At 40.8% G+C, this 23,676-nt stretch overlaps 2 protein-coding genes across 2 annotated transcripts in view; one reads left to right on the top strand and one right to left on the bottom strand.

Moving 5' to 3' along the window:
• The window catches only part of LOC146460740 (uncharacterized), a 23,725-nt gene extending 9,771 nt beyond the window's left edge, over positions 1-13,954 (bottom strand). Inside the window, 5 exon segments of the mRNA XM_085087629.1 lie at positions 4,289-4,708; positions 5,555-5,770; positions 7,252-7,437; positions 7,849-8,490; positions 13,612-13,954. Coding sequence (XP_084943755.1) covers positions 4,289-4,708; positions 5,555-5,770; positions 7,252-7,437; positions 7,849-8,490; positions 13,612-13,954 — 1,807 coding nt within the window.
• LOC146460739 (uncharacterized) lies at positions 1,840-23,676 on the top strand. Its single transcript, XM_085087820.1, has 2 exons — positions 1,840-3,229; positions 23,611-23,676. Exon 1 carries the CDS (start codon positions 2,390-2,392, stop codon positions 3,131-3,133), a length of 744 nt encoding a protein of 247 aa, XP_084943946.1. The 5' UTR covers positions 1,840-2,389; the 3' UTR covers positions 3,134-3,229; positions 23,611-23,676.

The following is a 23,676-nucleotide window of genomic DNA, read 5'->3' as shown; positions in this document are numbered from 1 at the left end:
GGTAATTTCCTATAATGAGGTAACCTTAACACAAAGCAACCCCTCCCCCACCCCCCAAAAAAAAAGCGTTCGTCGGAGCAGCCAGGGTATGGCCAGTTCGTTTTTGTTTTTGCATTTTTGTCCTCGCACAGTCTCTGTAAAGTCAAATGATAAGAGAAGCAGAGACCGATACAACGTAGAAATACAGCTGTACGTTTTAAAGTGTCCTATATTTCAAGGTTCGGCTGGCCAAACCAGCCTTCTTCAGGTGAAGAATGAGCATGAGAATTTACATTTGGACATAACATTATATTACAAGTATTTGCGCAATAACGGAAACTACGTAAAACTAAAATGATTGACAGTATAAAAGATAAAGCAAATGAAATAATGAGATAATAATAATAATAATAATAATAATAATAATAATAATTATAATAATAATAATAAAAGTAATAAAAATAAATAAAATAAAAAGTCCTCAATATTCGCGAAAAAATTTACCAGCTTTCTTCCTTTTTATGAAAGAAGGCTGATTTGGCCATTCTTCTACCATTTTACTATATAGTCTGTAACTGTATGCAAAGAAGCATATTTTAAGTAAGATTTCCGTTTTCTGGGTTGTAAAACATTCTGTGTTGAGCTCTGTCCAGTAGCCACCTCTGTTTGAACCAATCAAGAGCGATATACTCTGTTAAAATGTTAAACTGTTAGTTTCAGTCTTTGAAATGGTTTCACTGTTATCACCCATGTGTGAAGAACACTAAAAAAAATTAAAAAAACCCTTTGGGACACGACTTTTACAGCGTAATGTCTAAACAACAAGAGTGGATGATAATCCTGCTGGTATGCGTTGGATCAACTGTTGATCTAATCGGCTTAACAAATGCAAATGATAAGAGAAGCAGAGACCGATACAACGTAGAATTTTCATTGTTATGCTGCGCCTTTATGGCACACGCTGAGATACTAAGGTATGGGTGAAAATAATTTCTGTGCGTGGGAAGAGTGCAGCAGGATGGAGTTTCCGTCGCTGAGGGGAGGTGGGTGGGGCAAAAGGAAAACTCTGAACAGACCTCGCAGGGCAGGAACGCATAAGAGAACGATTACAAGTGTGGAGGGCGAACGAAACACGCGTGTGCGTGCGAAAATTGCCTCCCTCGACAAGATCCGACACGCTTCCCACGCCTTACTATCCTTAACAAAAATAACAGATCCTATTAAAGACCACTTGTAGTCTATTCTTTCAGTTTTCTCAACTCCACGTGATTGTTGCAGCTTTCAGACACAAAATCAATAAATAAATCACTTCATTTAAGTGTCAAATTTAAGGTCCGGGAATCAAACCCGGGCCGTATTAATCCCGGAATTGATGGGAGGCGAGTGCTCTCACTACGACATCCCTACTCTTTCCAACCTAATGAATGCTACAGTAGACCGGCACCTTTCAAAAGCTCTTAATTCTCTGGACCCTGATAACCTAAAGCTGCATTGCTTTATAGGGCTGGGAGCATTATTTTGTTGATCGTTCTTTTGTTTTGTTTTTTCCACCAATCATGTAAGACGTTGGAAACGGATCACGTCGTCCCAAATGCTAAGAGATCGTATTTACAGTATTTACCATGTAACGTTTTCTCACAAATCAGAGTCACTAAGTTTCGGAGTTATGTCAGTAAACACTGGTCTTGTTTTTCCAATGTTTGTATCTTGAAGCCGTAAAACAGAGTAGTTAGCATAATCAGAAAAGTAAAGGGCCAACTCTAACATAGGGCGCTTTCCATTTGTCAGAACTGGCTGGCCAGACGGCTTTCAGTTTCATAAACGGAATGCCGTGACCGATTTGAAGGATACGTTTTATCCTAGTCCTTCGAATTTCTTTCAAATAGCGTGTAACATTTTCGGAGTGATTATTTTTCAAGATTTTGCAGCACCATCCCTTCAAAATGACGCATTCGATTTACACTGACTGGCCAGCCGGACCGACAAGTTCAGGACAATCAATACGATAAAATTTCACTTAGAGCCCCTTTAAAAGGAGGCAAAATTTAGTCGTATTCCGAACAAAAACAGTTCTAGAACTGGAGTATCAATGAACGTGTTCGGTTGTGAACCAAGGTCATACATGCCATGTCATGCACTGTGTATTAGCTCATGACAACCCAGCGTGATTTTGGATAACGGCTATCCACGTGTCACGTGCTTGACTGAGGATCATCCCCCAAAACTTCGAGACCAGTCGATGGGATACTAAACGAGTCCTGCAATTTACTATCCAGTTCAAATCGACAATTTTCTCGCAATTTGCGTTTTCAAAGAACATGGACATTCTGTCAAAGAAAAAGAGCAAAGGAAAGTGAAAGCTCTGTCCCGGAAGTGAGATTTATGCCCTTTGCCTAATTGATTCAAAGAGATGGAAGATTCAGACACTATTCACAAAACAGATTTGTTCACTACTGTTGGTTGCAATTATGAAATTCCAGAGGAAGTTAACAAAACCGTTTTGATGAATCTGGGGAAGGATGTACAGATGGAAACTTTCAAAACAAACATCGCTCCAGAGGAACAGCACGAGGAGGGCATGAGCCAAAATGATAAGGAGAACAATCTTATCGCAACTTTGTGCGTGGGGACTATAACAGGAAAGGATAGTCTATTTATCAAAGATCATTTTCGCCGGACGCCTCCTAAAGGGTCAACTTCGCCGACTGTGTACATGGATATCCATTTGAAAAAGATAAAATCACCTAAAAGCGACGTGAATGAGTTATCAGTGATTGGTCCCGATCCCGAGGGTTATGCGGGATTCAGTTTCAAATCTTGTCATGGCGCTCTCATCTTCTGGGCCCCGGAACATCCTTCGACATTAATCGAGGCAGTAAAATGGAGAAAGTCAGTTGCCGAGTTTGCCAAATCACGAGTCCCGTGCGTTCTCGTGGCTTTTAATTCCAGCAATTTGGAATGGATGGGAAAAGGAAAGATGATCGAAAGCGAGGCAGCTCTGAAACAGTTCTGCCGTGACCATAGCTTGGTCACGTGGTTTGAAATGAAATCTCACGGATGGGATAGCGATACCTTTGAGCAAGCTCTGACCTGTTTGCTGGAAAAAATTAAGACTGGCCAAACTTTGGGATCTGGTTATTCCAAAGCCGATTAACATATATCCGATATTAAAATAATGTTAGCCAAGGATTTTATTTCTCGTTTTAAAGCGTTTTCGTAATGTTCGCGTTTGAGATTCTTACATCGAGGAGTTACAAAAAAAATTAAAAGTTAGCACTTACTTTGGTTCAGCTTACCGCGGAGCGTTTTGAGAACAGGGCTAGGCTATGAAAGTCAAATTTTCTTTGACCACGTCATCGACTGAATTTGATTCCACAAGTTACTTCTTAGCTATTTCTGCTGATTATGCGGGAAAACACCCTTCTGTGCATGGGTGGGGTGGGGGAACAGGAGTGTCTGAACAAATCAAGTGAACGTAAATAAAGAAATACGTCAAGTGCTGCGATGATTGTCTTTATGCATTAGTAAATGTTCAGTGTTTACATTTGTTCTGGTGAATCGATCTTATCGCTCACACTGGACCCCGAACGGAATTTATTGCGTCCTTATTTTTTGTCCCGTAATGGCGGCTGATGGTGAATACATGCGCTACACATAGACTTATGAATAATTTATGATTTTGATTAAACTCCAATTAAATTAATATAAAGTTTACGACTGAACGATCGAGCGAGTGACAATTTTCCCGCGTAACGATGACTTGTTCATTGCACATGCTCGCATTCACGAGTTTAAAAGGATGGTCAATTTGAGCAAGCTAACGAAATGTAGATTGGGCACCATAGTTATTGTCTGAATTTGAAAACACTTTGGCCTATTTAAATAACTCTCAATAGTTAACCAAATTTTCAGCCTTCATCCTCGTTGTAAAAACCTACCAAACTCACCACTGACATAAAACAAAGGAAAGAGAAAGCATAAACTGCATTAGAACAAAAGTGTGCGAGGCTACAAATCGTAGAAAACAAAGAAAAATGTCAAAGCTTTTTACACCGTGTATTGTCCGAATTGTACCAACATGCGGACTTGTATGACCCTCAGTTCCCTTGATACAACAGCTTAACATCTCATTTCCTAATTTTAATAATTTTTCATTTGCCTTCCGCCAAAAAGAGGGAAAAAACCCTGAAAACATTTACAAGTTATCCAGTAGACGATAGTGTTGGTAAATGTTTGAGTTTTAGGAGAGCAAACAATTGAGTCCTTATATTGCTTTAAAAGAAAGATTAACTAATTTTCAGAAACTTACCTGAGTTTCCCATGGTTGCCTTCCTGCACATCAAATAGTTTTCCTCTGACATCGTTGTGTTTAATCTCACTGTTTCCATGTTCAATTTCCTTTTTAGTTCACTGGTGACGAGGAACCGCTCAGCTACTTCATTGAGATGACCAGAACAATAGTCTTTCCACAGTCTCCCAAGGCTTTCCAGAGTAGGACATTGAACAGTAAGTTCCAAACAGCCAAGTCCGAATGCCGTTACAAGTGAATTGTAAACCTCCTCTATATGCTTAATAAGGCGACCAACTCCTTCTTGTGGCTGATCACTTGGATGAACTGCGTTGTTTTCCATATACAGGTCTATTTGCTGTTTGAGATACTCTTTGAATTTTTCCTGTTTCGCAACATCTAGAATCCGTGCCTTGGTTTTAAGTTTCAAAACCTTACTACCTGAAAATCAAAAATGGTAACTTAGAAGGTAAAGTTTGATTCACCAAGCTCCAGTCATTGGACATCTTCTAACAGTAACACGCTATAAAAGCGGTTAGATCTTGCATTCATACTAGTTCGCCTCTAAGAGTTGTCCATAAACAAAGCTTTAAGGTTTCCGAAACCGGTCTTGCGCAAATAAGCTTTTTTAACCGTTCCTTTGAAACAAGCCCTGTTCAGCTTTTTCCTCAGGTAATTTTTCTGCACAATGGTACAAGTAAAGCATCCCTGAAATCTTTAAGAATTGTTTCGTGCTTAGTGCGCGTATATCGAGTTATGGATGCAATGTATATGGTTAACGCCACCAACTCCACCCTTCCCCGCCTTACGATGTTATAAGTGTTAACTTTTGTGTATAACGTTTGAGGCTTCCTTTGATAATAAGGAATGACAAAAATTAACATACTTTATGACCGAAATAAGGATCTGTACCTGACAGGGGCACCCAACGGATCGTTTCGGTAAATTATCTTTTCGGAAGGTTCTTAATCCCCTACAATTCTCGAACGTTCGTGATATGGGAAAATTAAGGCTTAGTGTTTTCGGATTGATATAAAAATGTCGTTTCGGATACCGCAAAAAGGTCAGCTAAGGTTTTCGGCAAGGAAATAAGACCTAAGGCTTTCGGGAAATAGACAAAAATGCCCTAGTAATTTCGAAAAGACTTAAGTTCCCCTAGAATGACCGAACAGATAAAAATATTATAGTGCAGCCTGAAATGAACCTACAGAGCTTTAACGGCACTCCAGACAGCCTAAAATACTTTTCAAAGGATCTGAGAGAAAACTGTTGTTTGGCGCCCCTGACCTGAGTCAGGAGTGGAACCGGAACCGCTTCTTTTTCTGTCAGATTGTCGGGATGATGGTTCATCTTCCCAATCTGTCCTAGAAGCATTCTTTTCTTCGTCAAGACAAGGTTGCTTCTCTGTGAGGGGTGTAAAAACTGTATCTTTGGTGACTGTAGCTGACTGCTGTCCGGCAGGGTTCCCCATTGCTGGTATCTTCTCACTACCACAGGAGGGGTCTGTAAAAGCAATCAGATCCCAAATTCAACATAGAGCAACTACAGTAGCCATCAGAACTGGTAGCATTTAGCAATGAAAACAATAACTTCGTCTCGTCACAGGTCATCTCCTACATTATGTTAGGTTAGCTTCAAGATATAGATAATGGGGGTTAATAAGTTTGTAAAGAACCTGTGGTGCTGCCGGCGTCGATGGGGGAATGGAAAGCAATATTTGGATTTATCAACGGAGTTGATAACTTAAGGTAATTTAGCCACCTAAAGAGAGCTGACTTTTCAAGCGCTAGTTCTTCGTAAGAGCGAATCGAGGAACTGTGGGTGGTATGTGGTTTATATAGTTGGCAATGAGGCTACGCTATTCAGTTACGAACACGGTAATGTGGAAAACATGAATAAATTAATTGAATGAAAAGTATTGATTGATTCCGTGGAGATTGAGAGTGCCCATTTGCAGATGAATTTTTGCCCTGAACTTTTGTGGCTTTCTGTGTTACCATGATGTATGCGCGTGCATTTAAAACTTCAGCAAATACTGTCTTCAGTGTTGTCACGTGACTTATGTGTATTTAGTCACGTGACAACAAGTGATTAAAAATCGCGGGTAGTTTGTAACCCCATACAATTGTTTAAGATTGCAAGGTCAAGAATGAGCATTCACGGGATAGCAACTGTTTTGAAGAATTGGCGCATTTCTTATAATTTGTTAGAAAAATCATGATCATCACTGCGTAAACGTCACAGCCTGAGAAATTGAGAATACGGAACACGCTGAAGTTTTTCAATATGCAACAGGTGAGAAATTATAACTGTGCGAGTCTGTTGGTTTGTAGTGCACACTGGTGGTGCACTACAAATTTCTGAGGTTTCAGAAATTTCCCAGGCGTATTATTTTTAAGTCGGTGAAAGAAATTTATAGAAGTATTAAATTGATCAAGTTCTTTTAATTTTTGCTGTATGAAGGTGCCCCAATACAATCTTCGATGTCGCGGCCTTAAAATTGCAGTTTGAAAAAGCTGTGTGGTTCCACCGTACATGTACTGATTTTCTATGTAGCCTTTGAGAAGATTAGTGTTGCTTGGTCTCATTTTGCTGCCCATCGCTACGCCGTTGACATATTTGTAGCGCCCATGCTCACTAGACAATTTGGTGTTAAAACTAGTTCAGGTAATCGAAGGAGTGTGACCAGTATTGCTTAACAGTGCGTTGACTGAAACAATGGTTCATTGCTTAAAGTCCTTCGTCTTTCGTCACTGAACTCCCAACAAAAAGTTTAAAGGAGAACCAAGCTCACACCTTTCTAAGACACCCTGACCGACCCCCCACACCCCCCTCCCCCAACCCTTCTCGACAGCTTACGACAAACAAATCCCTACCAGGTTGCAACCAACAGAGATGAGCATTCAACAAAAGATTTAACCACTTGCTGCGGGCAGCCTGGTTAATAACGTAAGAAAATTTGCTACACAAGCTGTATCACATACCTGGGTAGTAAGGCCATTGTCTAAAAACAATTGAGTCACTCAGCATATGCGATACAACAGAAGCTGCCATCACACAAGCAAACTGCTTCCATGGCTCATTAAAAATTCTGTTACCGTCAGCAAGATCAGAAACACCTTTAACAACCACCCATTCAATTTTCAGGTCATGGGAAGCCACAAATATGCCTAAGACAAAGCATAGAAATAATCAGAAGCTACGTTGCTACGTTATAACCCTACATAATATGCATTGTCAGTAAATTATGAGTGAAAACATTAACCAGAACATGGGAACTTCAACAGACCCAACCAGGGAGTGTCTGTGTAGCTTGTTGCCTTCTATTGCCTTTTCAATGCATCACATGGCTTCTGCCACTTAAAACTAAATAACTGCATACTTCAGACACTAGTTACTGTTTTTGTTGACTGCATGTTCCTAGTGTATAATTAGTGTATATGACTTGTGTATGTAATTTATCCTGCTCTTAATTGCAGCTAAACTGGGGATGACAAATATTAGCCTTTTTTTTAGACATAATTTATATAACAGGAAAATTATTATAAAAATTATTATTATTATGAAAAGTATTTTTTCACCTTTTCCCTCCATTTCAACAGCATATGCACTGGGGTATAACTCCTGGTGTTGTTTAGCTGTATCCTGATCCACTCCACTCAAAATCTCACCACCACAGTGTACATGTATTTCTCGAGCTTCCGGAATTTCTAATGGTGGCTTCCAGCCATAAGCTGCACCTCTAACAAGGTTGGCAATATCTCTGCCCACTGGGGCTCTAAAGGATTCGGTCGTAAGCTTAGAAGATATCACCACATCTCCTATCTGGGTTTTTTCCTGCTTCAGACCGATGCAGCAGCCAACAGAATAAACAACCTTGGGTCTCAACTGAACCACTGCATTTTTGACAACATTTTGAGAGCCACCTGGATCAGAAGAACCTTCAAAACACTTCATCAGAGCAATCTGCAATGGCTCATTTTCATCTTCCCCAATGGTTCCAATGAACACAAAACCAAGGTCTTTGTGATAACTTTTAAAGGAATTTCTCATGTAAGCATAGCATGCCAGAAACTCACATTCCTCCACGGTCAACAACAGAATGTCCACTGGCAGCTGGACAGTACTCCAAAGTTTAGATTTGTCTGGAAGATCTTTAGCCTTGGGTACTTTAATGCTGAGGCGAGGAGGGACAGTCCTTAGGACAGCTACACTTGTTCCTTCTTGGTGTTAATGTTGCATTTTTATAGACAAGACAAGACAATTAACTATAGAAAATCAGTAAGTTAAATCGAGGCAGTTTATGAAATGCTTCAAAAAATCTGCCACGAGAAGAGCTACACCAGAAATCATGAATATGTATGCAGATGATGGTCAACTCTACACCGCCGATACGGATCCGGTATCCTTGGAAACGCGTATCTCGCGTGAGGTGAGCTCAGCAAATGCCTGGTACGAGATCGATGGAATGATAGCAAATCCCAGCAAACACCAAGGGATGATACTAGGAAAAACTGACCATCAGTTTAATTTCCCAGTAAATGACTCAGTGGAACTTTTCGGCATTGCAATTGATAAAGACCTTACATTTAAGCAGCATGTGTCCTCTACATGCAAAAAGGTAAACAATCAGTTTAGCGTTATGACAAGGTTTGGCAAACTGATGTCTACTGAGACCATGCTCCGTCTTTATAAGGCATTTATACTTCCTCACTTTTATTATTGTTCTATGGTGTGGCATTTCTCTAGTAGACAAGATTCTGATAAACTGGACCTTTTTAACAAACGTATTCTTAAATTTATTTTCAAGGATTTTAACTCTGAGTACAATAATTTACTTAAAAAGGCAGGAACTGCAAACCTTAAGGACAAGCGTTTACAAAACATGATTCTTACTATTTTTAAATGTCTTCATTTTTCTGATTATCCAAGATATTTAAAAGATACGTTTCATTTACGCTCTAGCACTTATTTTTTAAGAGGACATAATATACTCCGTTTGCCCAAACCACTGACCACTTCTTATGGTATCAATTCCTTTAGTTACTTGGCAGCAACATCTTGGAATTCTCTTCCTGACCATTACCGCACTATTTCTGATTTTACTTCTTTTTGACGACTGATATCTACTGGGAACAATGATTTACTTAAAAGGGCAGGAACTGCAAACCTTTCTACATCATGAAAATTTGCAAGTTAGTTGTCTAGGTAGTTAGTTATCTTATTTGTTATATAGAATTAACTTTTTATTATAATTATTTATTAATGTAGTTGACTCGAAGATATTAGCACTTCAGTGCTTCACTGTAAATTCGAGGGTAAATAAAGTTGATTGATTGATTGATTGATTGATTGATTTGATTGATTGATTGATTGATTGATTGATTGATTGATTGATTGATTGATTGATTGATTGATTGATTGATTGATTGATTGATTGATTGATTGATTGATTGATTGATTGATTGATTGATTGATTGATTGATTGATTGTTACACTGATTGTTTTCATTAACCTTTTCCTACCACTAGGTGTCGGGGGGAGGAGAGGGGGCACACTGACTACAGTTTTGACATAAGCTACTCTGAAAGACCACCCAAATTTACAAAAACTGGCATTCCTTGGAGATAGTGCCCGGCCGTCCGACTACAATATGTCTAAGACCTTACCAGTTTATAGGATGCTAGCGCTCGGAAAATTCGTCCTACAAAACCAAAATAATATTTAGAATCGCTTCATATTTTCAAGCAAACATCGAATACTCTCAAAAGTGCTTTATTGTGACTTTCTGTGGAAATTCAAAGACAGTTCCTGACTGCCCGGCTTTTAGTCTGTTTGAGACCGTGTGCGGCTGCCGGGCATATAGCCACAGCGAAGTTTTTGCGCAAATTTTTACTCGCTTCAATGAAACTCGTCGTCCTTGGCAGTATTTTGACTCAGTTTAACTTAAATCCTACTAAGCCCATCAATTTGTAGCTGGGTTTTAAGCTTTTCTTACAGAATGATTCAGTTACAACTAAAAAGTCCGACGAAAAAAAAAAGAGGCAAGTTTTTCTGGCCGAAAACTGGGCAACATACTGTACGATATTTTGAGAACTTTATAAAGCTGTTTTCGCCATCGCTTCAACGGTGAGCCGTGAGATTGTTCAATCAACAGATAGATTGATTATAGAAAATCAGCGATCTTCTTTTTCGAATAGGGTCTTCGTTTTCTAGAAGGGTCTTTGATCTTCGTTCCCGACACTATCGTTGTTTTTATAGTTAAAACAGCATGCATGACTTGTCACGATTTATTCACAATAAGCAACGATTAAAATTAATTTATGCACTGTTCTCAGCGCATGAGAGTTACGTATCCACCGCCGCTTTAGCAGCTTTAGTGTCTGATGATCGATGGGGCGAAATCTTTCGAACTTCAGTAGCGATGTTTGCCGCACGAAATTAACTCAGGAACAGTTGGATGCCATGAAAAGGAAGGCTGACGTAGCAATGGTATAGACAGCCCTGGCGACATTACAATTACTGGTTTCTAAACCATCAGCTCTGAACATAGCTCAACACAGAAGTCTACAACTCAGAAAACAGAAACTTTCTTACGATGTGCTTCTTTGCATACAGCTATAGATAGTGAAATAGTAGACGAATTTTCATTGTTATACCGCACCTCTATGGAACACACAGAGGTACTAAGACATGGGCGAAAGGAGTGCAGCAGGATGGAGTTTCCGTCGCTGAGGGGAGGTGGGTGGGGCAAAAGGGAAACTCTGAACAGAGCTCTCGAGGCATGAACGCGTAAAAGAACGATTACAAGTGTGGAGGGTGGATAAATACTATGCTCAATACCTATTGGTACTACGAAGGTCTTCATAAGAAAAGTGTGCTAATTTATGCAGCGCACGAGGCCATTTCGGCGCAATATCAATGAAAATAGTAAAGCAGACAAAAGCGACAAGACCCAACGTCCTCTCCCACGCCTTACTGTCCTTGATAAAAATAACACACCCTGTAATGTTCAGACCATTTGTAGTCCATTATTTCAGTGTTTTCGAGTTTCTTCAAACTCCACGTGCTTGTTGCCGCTTTCATTAACAAAACAACTTTTTACAGATGGGCATAGAGAAGTTTTTTTGTTTCTACTTTCTATTCATAAATGTATTCAGAGGTAAAACAACGGACGCGTTTCATCCATGTAGCAAGTTGAGAAACGGCTGAAGTTTACATTTACCCCGGTGTGCGATTTTTTCAGTTTTTTTTTCTTGCGGTGGACTTCACTCGTAATATTTTAGGCAAATTCTGTTTTAAGTCACGTAAAAAGGGAGCATTTATGCACCAGTCAATATAAACCCCCGCACCCCCCCCCCCCCCCCCCGGCCGGGACAAACACCTAAAAAAGTTGAATAGTTGAATGAGCACTTGAAAAGTATAGAATGGGGTGACGCGTGTTTCTTGACAAATAAAGTCTAAACCATTTACAGTTAGCCTGTGTCTTCCACTTTTTTTCAACAAGGGGGGGGGGGGGGGGGGATATGAGTGGGGTCATTAGCTTCAATTAGAGGAAAAACCTGACCTTGGGGTGCGGGGCATTTTGCAACTTTAGCAGTGAACGCTTGTCAAATGCCCCGCTATGTCCCGGCCGGGGGATGCAGGGGTTTACATTGAATGGTGCATTACACTTTCTAGCTTAAAAATGACGCTAGTTTGGAAGTGCAACATGATATGAGAGACAGGGTATTAATTTCACTGATTTCAAGTTATTTCCCCGGGAACGGCTCTTTCATCTCGCTTGAACGGCTCAATATAAACTCGAACATTTCGCCTGAAAAGAATCATTTGATAACTTAATGCTAATTTGGGGAGCACTCAAGTTTAAAGCTAGTTATTTACGTGCATAAAAGCATGAAATGAAACCAGAGACCTTGGATTTTATCTCAAAGCTTCCGTGAACTGTATTGACACGTGCAAAGTAACAGGAGGAACATGAAGCACTGAAATGGCGAATTGTGTCAAAGTACATTCTTCACATCTCGACGTAGCGCGCTCGCTTTTCACGGGTCAAACTAAATATTTTAACATGATAAATAAGAAAAATTGCCCGTTCAAAGAAGTTATTTCATTACCAGTTTATTTGCATACCCCCGATGATATGGTCATCTGAAATATGGCAAAACTCACTCTATCTAAGGAATAGCAAACATTGTATTCTTTACGTGCGAAACTTCAAATGAAAGAATGTTCAGGTCGAGATGAAATATGGTTTGGAAGCAAGGACAAGGGATGTAAAAACGATTGTAAAAGTATCAGCTCGAGAAAACGTTGCCTTGTCTTGAACGAGAGTTTTGAAAATGTACTAATTTGCATCATTTCAATCGGGCCATCGGGCACGTTTTGGCCGATTTCGAACTTTCCCAATTTTTACCAAAATAAAAATTCGCTAGAACTTTTGAATATTATTTTTGAAAAAAGTTCACCAAAAGGGTCTTTTGGCGAAAATAAAAAGAAATTCGAATTTTCGCTTTTGTCGCCGGATTCTTGAAAGTTACTGACAACGGCTGTTACGCCACAAAATGTAATAACTGACACAAAATGTAACAGTAACGCAAAATGTAATACCTTTTGACGCAAAATGTAATAGTAACGCAAAATGTAATAACTTTTGACGCAAAATGTAATAACTTTGTTAACGCAAAATGTAATAACTTTTGACGCAAAATATAATACCAGGAAGTAACGCAAAATGTAATAGTATTTTCAGTCGGTCTTTACAGTATGTTGGGAGGGGAGGAACACAGCATCTGCGATGTTGCATTTTACCTGGAGGTTGACTTTGATTATGTTTCTGCAGATATTTGATTTCTGCCGAGCTTCACTGAGGATCAAAGGATTATCCAAGTGACAAATCTGTTTTGAAACTGAACTAAACGAAGATAGTTTTATTGCGAATCACCAGACATTGTTGTTTTCAAACCAACGGAGCAACGAACAGTAACAAAAAATTTCTTTACATGTCAAACAACAATTAAAATGCTTTTAACAGAAACTTCAACTCTTTAGTTATAGAAATTTGTCAGTACATAATCTAACGATGAACCGCTGTCTTTGATCCAATCGTCCTCAATCTGAAAACCCTCAGTCATACACATAACTTAACTATAAATGAACCTTTAGCTTCTTAAACTTAAATTTTAACTACCAGTGCAACTGGCTGAACCGGTAAGGAAGACAGATTAATTTTTTCCAGTCAATTTTTGATACTGCAAACCATCCTAAGCCGCAAGCAACGAGGCTTATCCAGGTGTTTGCCCAGTTACTAGAGTTAATAAGTTGCCTTAATGCAATTACTGCACCACTGTTCTTTCCTTTCATTTTTATAATCCTCCGCAAGCTGACGTGGCGTATATCGGAATAGTCTTCTAACCCTGGAATGTAAATCTGGGGAAGGGGAACACTGTCCACCACTCGCTGAAAAAATCTTGAAACAGCCCTTAGAGTCTGACGCATTTGTGGAGATGTCTTCAATGTTGCTTTAATAACTTTTTCTAAAACATCCGGATTAAGGTAAGAAACACTTTCAGCTTCGTCTACCTTTTCGTGCGCTTGCATTTCGCAATTTTTATTACTGGCGTCTTCATCATCATCGTCTTCTTTCTCAGTTTCTCTATTGCCATGCGAGACCTCTGCTTCGTCCATGAGAGAGTGGGAAACATTGTCTATCGTCCACCAAACACACGTAATGCTCCCCAGCTCCTTCTGCAAAATGGCCTAAATAAAAGGTGGCAATTGGACACCCATTCACAGGGGTAATTGTCTGGGTAGCCAAAGTACCGAGTGTGGGGTAGATTACAAGCTGTACGTTAAATAGATTAGCTATGGCTTCCAGGGTTATATGGTCGCCATAAGTTCCATTACGTGCCATTTATTGTAGATACTGCGTCCATGGTACCCCAGAGAAAAATTCTAATGGAGTACCATCTGCAGAGTTTGGATTTGATTCTAGAAACAACACTATCTAGCTCGTTTCTTAATGTTTCTACTGACCGGAATATGCCCATTTTCATAAGTTCATGGCATACTGTAGAAAACTGACAGTTGCCGTCTTTGGGTGGGTCAAAGCTAATTAAGAAATGAATCTTAGACTGCATGTCGGTGAATTTCTTTCTTTCATTTGAGAAAGGAATAAAGTATTTTTTTTCTGTGTTTCTTCTTGCTGCTTTGGCGGGCAAGTTTTTTCTTTTCATGTTCTTTATTCATTGTCGTGCTTGTTATATTATTGACGGAAATCCATTTTCTTAAGGTATTTGAAGACTTGGCCGGATATGTAAATTTTACTTTGTACTTGCAAGTGCGCAAATTCCTTTTAAGTACTCTAGCTGGTAAGACACATCTCTTACTACATCACTTCTTCGCCGTCGGGTAACGAATAAGAACCTTTTCTCCAATGTCATAAACTGATGGAGGATTGTTCCTCAGTCCTTTTTTAATCATCCGACTCTCGCATCTCTTACTGGCCAATGCGGCGGCCTTGCGAATTCTCGTTATTTGCAGTTCATGGGACTTGTAATCTTTAGGAACCGACGACGTCAATCGTTCGTACTCTTCTTCGTCAACTTTCCATTCTTGTGCTGTAGAAGCCCCTGATATATAATTTTTTCTGAAGGGTTTCCGTCCGTAATACACTCCTCCTTTGGTTCACAATTCAAAGTTCTTGCATAATCCGGTAAGCATTTTACCCAGTTAACCCGAGTCTTGCTCATAGACAATAAGTCATACATCACCTTCTTCTTAAACGATCTGTGGGACCGTTCGATTTTTCCCTGTGATTGTGGGTGGTATGGACGCCCTTTAATTATTTTAATACCGAGTTTATTGCACAATTTTTTAACAGTACCGTCGAATTCCCGTCCCTGATCATGTTGAAGGACACGGGGAGGACCATACTCTTTGTAAATTGTAGACATTGCCTTTGCGATCGAGTTGCTTCTTTTTCCTTCCAGTGGAACAAGCCAGTGGTACCGGCTAAACACATCCAGTAATGACGGCACATATTTAAAGGCTCTTCCCTTCTCTTTACAGGAGTACTTTCCATACTTACTAAGTCCACTTGATGACGGGATTGGACAGTTCTAGCTCGTATTGACTTTAAAATAGCTTTGTTTTGAAATCGTACGTTTAGCCTTTGATGCAGACGAGACTTTCCAAGCACAAATCTTACATCTCTTTCACCCACGCCACTGCAAACGTCTTTTAAATGGTGGTAGACTTTTCTCACACGAGATCCTTTAGTATCTGTGAAAGCTTTCGCTACTACTTTCGATACAGTAAAACTGGCTTACCATCAAAGCATACGTTGCCTTTTTGAAGAGATAAATGGCCACGGTTCCGCCAAAAGCGTACGATAGCAGATTTCTGCTTTGTGCTCCTTTGTTGCAATGGGACGTTAAATTCTCCTTTTAGTAGCTCAAGAAAAGTGCTGTATGTCTCGTCGTCAAGTGAAGATATAGCATGTATATCAAGCACATTGTGTGCAATAGTTACAAGAAGAAACGCGGAACACAAGAAAGTTTTCATGGTCGATCTTAGCAGGACATATAATAACAATGATATTTGTCCAGACAGTAAAGTAACGTGGTATTAAGTTTCAACTTTCTAAACATAAACACCAATCAAAACTGCGTTGCTGGGCAAACTCAAGTTTTTTCCACTGCGGCTCTAAGTCAATCAAAAGTGCATTGCCCGGCAAATTTGTCATTGTATTTTACCGTGGTAAATGATCCTTTTCCCGTGAGAAATTTGGTGTGGTGCATGTCACAGTACTTTCCCGAGATAAACTTACCATGGAGAATATCCATTGATATGTCAAAAAGAATAAAAAAAAGCTCCCATAACATTTAACGTGGTAAATAAATAGGGTTTTTCGATACCCAAGGCAAGAAAGCCAATCACGATATTTCATTTGAAACCAACATGAAGCCGCAAAAAAAAAAAATGTTAATTTAAACAAGTCTCTTTTGCTTCGCGCTATTGTTGATATATCAGATTTCACGTTAAGATGGAAGTTACAGGGAAGAGAAGAAGAATTTCTTCAGCTTCCTCAATTCATGTTACTAGTCACTCCCCCGCCCGCACCACAACTTGGAAAATGTTCCGCCGTCCTTGATAACATCAAATCTTACCATATCGCCAGCGATTATTTCCCCTACAGCTATTGTAGCTCGAATGAAGCCGTAAGAGCGACTAATTTACCATAATAAACAATTCACGTGTAACCGCATGTTACAACGGTAAAATTTACCGCGTACTTCTTTTTTGATGCAATTTGAATCAGCAGAAATCAAATATCTGCAGAAAAATAATCAAAGTCAACCTCCCGACCGGGTAAAATGCAGCATCGCAGATGCTGTGTTCCTCCCCTCCCAACATACTGTAAAGACCGACTGAAAATACTATTACATTTTGCGTTATTACATTTTGCGTTACTTTCTGGTATTACATTTTGCGTCAAAAGTTATTACATTTTGCGTTAACAAAGTTATTACATTTTGCGTCAAAAGTTATTACATTTTGCGTTACTATTACATTTTGCGTCAAAAGGTATTACATTTTGCGTTACTATTACATTTTGTGTCAGTTATTACATTTTGTGGCGTAACAAACGGCTCTTAAGTGTCAAATTTAGGGTCAGGGAATCAAACCCGGGCCGTATTGGTGGGAGGCGAGTGCTCTCACTGCGCCTTCCCCACTCCTCCCAACCTAATAAATGCTACAGTGCACCTGAACCTTTCAAAAGTTCTTTATTCTCTGGACCCTGACAAGCTGCATTGCTTTATAGGGGTGGGAGCATCATTTTGTTGATCGTTCTTTTGTTTTTTCCATCAATCATGTACGACGTTGCAAACGGGTCACGTCGTCCCGAATGCTAAAAGATCGTATTTACGGTGTTTACAATGCAACGTTTTCACACGAATGTGACTCACTCAGTTTCGGAGTTGAAGCCGTAAAACAGAGTGGTTAGCATAATCAGCAAAGTAAAGGGACAACTCTAACTTTCTATCTTAGGGTGCTTTCCATTTGTCAAAACTGGCAAGCCAGACCAGTCAGTTTGTAAACAGAATGTACCTATTTGAAGGATAAGTTTTATCCTAGTCCTTCGAATTTCTTCAAAATAGCGTGTACTATTTTAGGAGTGATTATTTCTCAAGCTTTTCAGTGCAGCTCCATCCGGCTTCAAAATGACATATTCGATTTACAGACTGGCCGGCCAGACCGGTCAATTGGTAAATGAAATGTACCAATTTGAAAGATAAATTTTACCCTCACCCTTCGAATTTCTCCAAAATAGCGTGTACCATTTTCAGAGTGACTATTTTTCAAGATTTTGCAGCACCATTCGTTACAAAATGATGCACTCGATTTACAGACTGGCCGGCCCATCGCCGGCCAGTTCCAGCATCTGATGGAAAGCACTCTTAAACTATAGTTAAAGTCAATCAATCTGATAAAATTTCACTAAGACCCCCTGTAGTGTCTTATATTGCGTTACGGGCATGCGCACTGGGTTGTTATCACGAAGCAGGATTAGAGTAGTGGAAGTTTCCATTAAAAGAGTTCAGAATTATAATCGAGGATTCCATAACTGGCGACGAGGATATCCCAAACGAGCTCATCTACAACTACAACTCAATTTACAGTCATTTCGAAACAACTACATCGGATAAGCAATGGAAAAAACAACATTCTTCTCACCACCACGTGCGCTGGCCGCCATCTTGAAACTGTTTTGAGGTGAAAATCCAGACTTCTGGACTCAGTTGAACGATAATATACACTCGCCACGGAAGATTCCCCGGAAAATTGCATCACAAGATTACACCGAACGATTACACAACTGCCGAAGAGAAATGGCGAATATTTTACCTCCATTTCCTCCATTCTCCGTACATGCAGACGACGCGTCAGTCGGTCCGCGTTGGAAAAAATGGTTGAAGCGTTTTGAAATGTATCTCGCTGCTCATGAAGTGAAAGATCCGACACGTAAGAGAGCGCTGCTACTATACTCTGCTGGTGAGGAAGTCGCCGTCATTTTCGAAACACTTCCAGACCAGGGCGAAGAGAAAGAATACGACAAAGCCGTAACCGCTTTGAATGCTTACTTCCAGCCCAAAGTAAACAAGACGTACGAAATTTACATGTTCAGAAATGCTACCCAGAATCCTGGCGAATTGCTAGATTCCTACTGCACACGGCTCAGACGCCTGGCTCAAACCTGTGAGTTTGCCAATGAAGACGAAGAAATCAAATCACACATAGTCGTCTCTTGTTCATCTTCACGACTACGGCGAAGAGCTCTACGAGAAGATATGAATCTCAAAGACTTACTTGCCTATGGCCGGGGTCTAGAAATGTCTGACAAGCAAGCGAAAGCAATCGAGGAGCACGAAAAGTTAGCCAAAGTATCGCCAGTCACGACAGAAAAGCGAACGTCCGAAAACAAGAAATGCTACAGATGTGGCGAACACTACCCTCATAAAGGGCGACCTTGTCCAGCCCTGAAAGAAACGTGCAAGCACTGTCACAAAAAGGGTCATTTCGCTACGGTGTGCAGAAGTAGATTAACTGGCAAGAAAGTCAACACAGTGGGTGAAGGAGATAGTGATGAGTCCACTGATGAAGAATACACCTACCGTATCACTCTCCACTCCGTGCGTGACAAGGCACAACCATTAACTGAAGTTATCATTGGAGAAAAGACAGTGAAATGTCTAATCGACTCAGGAGCGGGAGTGAATGTTATTGACACGAATACTTTCAATCAGATGGAGAATATTCACATTTCACCTACTTTAAAGAAGATCTATGGCTACAGATCTTCCGAGCCTTTGCCAGTCGTTGGAACATTCGAAGCCAACATCAAGTCGGGAGTGACCAACAAATTCAAGGTCGCACAATTCTGTGTCGTTGACGGACAGGATGGAAACCTGATAGGCTATGAGACGGCAACCGATCTTGGACTGCTGCGCATAGTAAACAGTGTATCAGCACCCCAGGTGGATGACATCGTGGAGGAATACAAAGATTGCTTTGAGGGGCTGGGGAAGATGACAGATAAAGCTGCGAAATTACATGTCAATAGTAGTGCAAGACCACTTGCTCAGAGGTTCCGTAGACTACCATTTCACGTTCGCGAACAAGTCGAGACCGAGCTCAAGAATCTAGAGGAACTTGACATAATAGAACGAGCTGAAGGACCGACTCCTTGGGTGTCCCCGATAGTGGTAGTTCCAAAGAGGACAGGAATACGCATATGCGTCGATATGAGAGCGGCCAATCAGGCTATAGAACGGGAACGACACCCAGTACCTACTGTAGAAGACCTAATCGTCGATCTGAATGGATCCACTGTGTTCAGCAAGATAGACTTAAACCAAGGCTATCACCAACTTGAGCTGGAAGAAAATTCTCGAGGCATTACTACTTTTGCCACGCACATTGGTTTATTTCGATACAAGCGACTCACCTTTGGAGTCAACTCAGCAGCTGAAATATTTCAGAAGTCTATAGAAGAGGTATTGCAGGGAGTCGAAGGTGCAAGAAACATATCTGACGACATAATAGTGTTTGGCAAGAACCAAGTTGATCATGACAAGGCTCTACGAGCTGTTCTTCAGAGAATGAGAGAAAACAATCTAACTGCTAACCCTGACAAGTGTCTGTTCAACCAATCATCCATTGACTTCTTTGGCCATCACTTCTCTGCAGACGGCATCAGTGCAGACGACAAGAAAATTTCATCCCTCATCAATGCCAGTGCTCCCAAGAATGCAACTGAGGCACGCAGTTTTCTTGGTTTGGCTCAGTACCTTGCACGCTTCATCAAGGACTTTGCATCCATTTCCGCTCCAATCCGTCAACTCACACACAAAAATGCCAAATGGGTGTGGGGCCCAGAAGAACAACATGCATTTGTTTGTCTTAAGTCTCGCATGGCAACTCCAGAAGTCATGAAGTACTTCAACCCCTCGTTGGAAACAGAGCTGATCGTTGATGCCAGCCCTGTTGGACTGGGAGCAATTCTCACACAATTAACAGCAGATGGAGGAATGAACATTATAGCTTATGCAAGTCGCTCACTCACTGATTGCGAAAGCCGTTACAGTCAAACCGAAAGAGAGGCCCTGGCAGTGATCTGGGGAGTTGAACACTTTCACCTGTACCTGTATGGATCATCCTTTCGCGTCATCACAGATCACAAGCCATTAGGAACAATTTTCAACAACCCCACCTGCAAGGCAACTGCAAGACTTGAAAGACTACAGCTGCGCCTACAGCCATATGAAACTGCAGTTGTTTACAAGCCAGGAGCAGACAACCCAGCCGATTACATGAGTCGTCATCCTGATCCCAAGCAGTCACAGACCCCCCGTCATGTATCGAGAGTTGATACCTATGTCAACTTTGTGATCACTAATGCTATGCCATCTGCCGTTACCCTTCAAGAAATCAAAGATGCGACAGCAACAGATGAAACATTGCAGAACCTGGCAAGGGAGATTACAACTCAAAAGTGGCACGAAGTCGGAAAGGATGTCGGTCAGTACCAACAGATCAAACAGGAGCTGTCAGTGTCAAATGGTGTAATTCTGAGAGGAACCCGCATAGTAGTTCCTGGAAGATTACGACAGCGAGTGATTATGTTAGCCCACAGTGGACATCAAGGCATCGTCAAGACGAAGCGTTTTCTGCGAGATTCAGTCTGGTTTCCAGGAATAGATAAAATGGTAGAAGAAATGGTGAGAGAGTGTCTACCATGTCAAGCTGCAAACCAAAATACAAAGCCGGTTTCTGAGCCTCTACAAATGTCCCCACTACCACAAGGTCCGTGGCAAGAGCTATCCATGGATTTCTGTGGTCCTTTTCCAAATGGAGACTACTTGCTAGTCGTGACTGATGACTTCAGCAGATATCCAGAAGTTGAGATCCTGAGGTCAACATCGGCAAAAGCAGTAATTCCACACCTTGACAGTATCTTTGCTAGACAAGGAATTCCCAACGTAGTAAGAACTGACAATGGTCCACCTTTCAACAGCGAAGATTTCCAAAAGTTTGCCACTCACCTTGGTTTCACTCATCGCAGAATAACTCCTATGTGGCCCAGAGCAAATGGGGAGGCAGAGAGACTGATGAGAACACTAGAGAAGGCAATTAGGACAGCCGTCATAGAAGGCAAGAACTGGAGGCAAGAGCTGTTCACCTTTCTTCGACAGTACAGGGCAACCCCCCACAGCACCACAGGAAAGTCTCCATCTGAATTGTTGAATGGACGAAAACTCAAGTCCACACTACCTCAGATACAACACGATCTGGCACCTCAAGAGGTTAGACAAACCGATGCCAAAAGAAAGACAGAGATGAAAGAATATGCGGATAGATGCAGCCATGCCAAAAACACAGACCTAAGTGTTGGTGACAAAGTATTGCTAAAACAGCCCAAGCAGAACAAGATGTCCACACCATTTAAACCTGAGCCACTTGAGATAAAAGACAAGAAAGGAAGCATGATTACGGCCCAAAACGCAGAACGCACTGTAACCAGAAATGCGTCATTCTTCAAAAAGCTGCCTTCCAGCGTACCAGTACAACTCATTCCAAGTGACGAGGAAGAAATATTTACACCCAGCATTGAGACAGCTGAAGCAGCTGATGTAGCTGAAGGATATCATGAAGCAGATGAAGCAGTTGAGGATGAACCAGAAGCACCCCCTGCACTTCGTAGATCGGAGAGAACAAGAAGAGTGCCTGAACATTTCAAGGACTATGTGACTTGAACATTTGCTTGGAACATTTCAAGAACTATGTAACTTGAACATTTGCCTGAACATTTTCAAGGACTATGCAACTCGGACATTATTTGGACAGATAGTCTAAGGAAACGATATGTTGAGTTTTGTTTTTGTTTTCGTGCATAGTGACATTTTCATAGTGACATTCTTGGAGGAAGGGAGAGATGTAGTGTCTTATATTGCGTTACGGGCATGCGCACTGGGTTGTTATCACGAAGCAGGATTAGAGTAGTGGAAGTTTCCATTAAAAGAGTTCAGAATTATAATCGAGGATTCCATACCCCCTTTAAAAGGAGGCAAAATTTAGTCATATGCCGAACAAAAACAGTTATAGATCTGGAGTATCAATGAACATGTTTGGTTGTGAACCAAGGTCATGCATGCCATGTCATGTACTGTGTATTAACTCATGACAACCCAGCGTGATTTTGGATAACAGCTATCCATGTGTCACGTGCTTGACTGAGGGTCATCCCCCAAAACCTCGAGACCAGTCAATGGGATACTAAACGAGTCCTGCAATTTGCTATCCAGTTCAAATCGACAATTTTCTCGCAATTTGCGTTTTCAAAGAACATGGACATTCTATCAAAGAAAAAGAGCAAAGGAAAGTGAAAGCTCTGTCCCGGAAGTGAGATTTGTGCTCTTTGCCTGATTGATTCAAAGAGATGGAAGATTCAGACACTATTCACAAAACAGATTTGTTTACTTCTGTTGACTGCAAATATGAAATTCCAGAGGACGTTAACGAAACCGTTTTGATGAATCTGGGGAAGGATGTACAGATGGAAACTTTCAAAACAAACATCGCTCCGGAGGAACAGCACGAGGAGGGCATGAGCCAAAATGATAAGGAGAACAATCTTATCGTAACTTTGTGCGTGGGGACTATTACAGGAAAGGACAGTGTATTTATCAAAGATCATTTTCGTCGCACGCCTCCTAAAGGGTCAACTTCGCAGACTGTTTGCATGGATATCCATCTGAAAGAGATAAAATCACCTAAAAGCGACGTGAATGGGTTATCAGTGATTGATCCTGATCCCGAGGGTTATGCAGGATTCAGTTTCAAATCTTGTCACGGCGCTCTGATCTTCTGGACCCCTGAACATCCTTCGACATTAATCGAGGCAGTAAAATGGAGAAAGTCAGTTGCCGAGTTTAACAAATCACGAGTCCCGTGCGTTCTCGTGGCTTTTAATTCCAGCAATTTGGAATGGATGGGAAAAGGAAAGATGATTGAAAGCGAGGCAGCTCTGAAACAGTTCTGCCGTGACCATAGCTTGGTCACGTGGTTTGAAATGAAATCTCACGGATGGGATAGCGATACCTTTGAGCAAGCTCTGAGCTGCTTGCTGGAGAAAATTAAGACTGGTTGAACTTTGGGATCTGGTTATTCCAAAGGCGATTAACACATACCTGATATTAAAATCATGTTAGCCAAGGATTTAATTTCTCATTTTAAAGCGTTTTCGTAATGTTTGCGTTTGAGATTCTTACATTAAGGAGTTAAAAAAAATAAAAAGTTAGCACTTACTTTGATTAAGCTTACCGCTGAGCGTTTTGAGAACAAGG

This window comes from Pavona decussata, unplaced genomic scaffold (genome assembly GCF_977016875.1).
Source record: "Pavona decussata unplaced genomic scaffold, jaPavDecu1.1 SCAFFOLD_207, whole genome shotgun sequence".
In the NCBI taxonomy this organism is placed as follows: Eukaryota; Metazoa; Cnidaria; class Anthozoa; order Scleractinia; family Agariciidae; genus Pavona; species Pavona decussata.
The sequence above is the reverse complement of the archived record's forward strand: the minus strand, read 5'-3'. Positions and strand labels throughout refer to the sequence as shown.

Excerpts from the sequence above, each read along its gene's own strand:
- LOC146460739 (XM_085087820.1), top strand. The coding sequence starts at position 2,390 with ATGGAAGATTCAGACACTATTCACAAAACAGATTTGTTCACTACTGTT.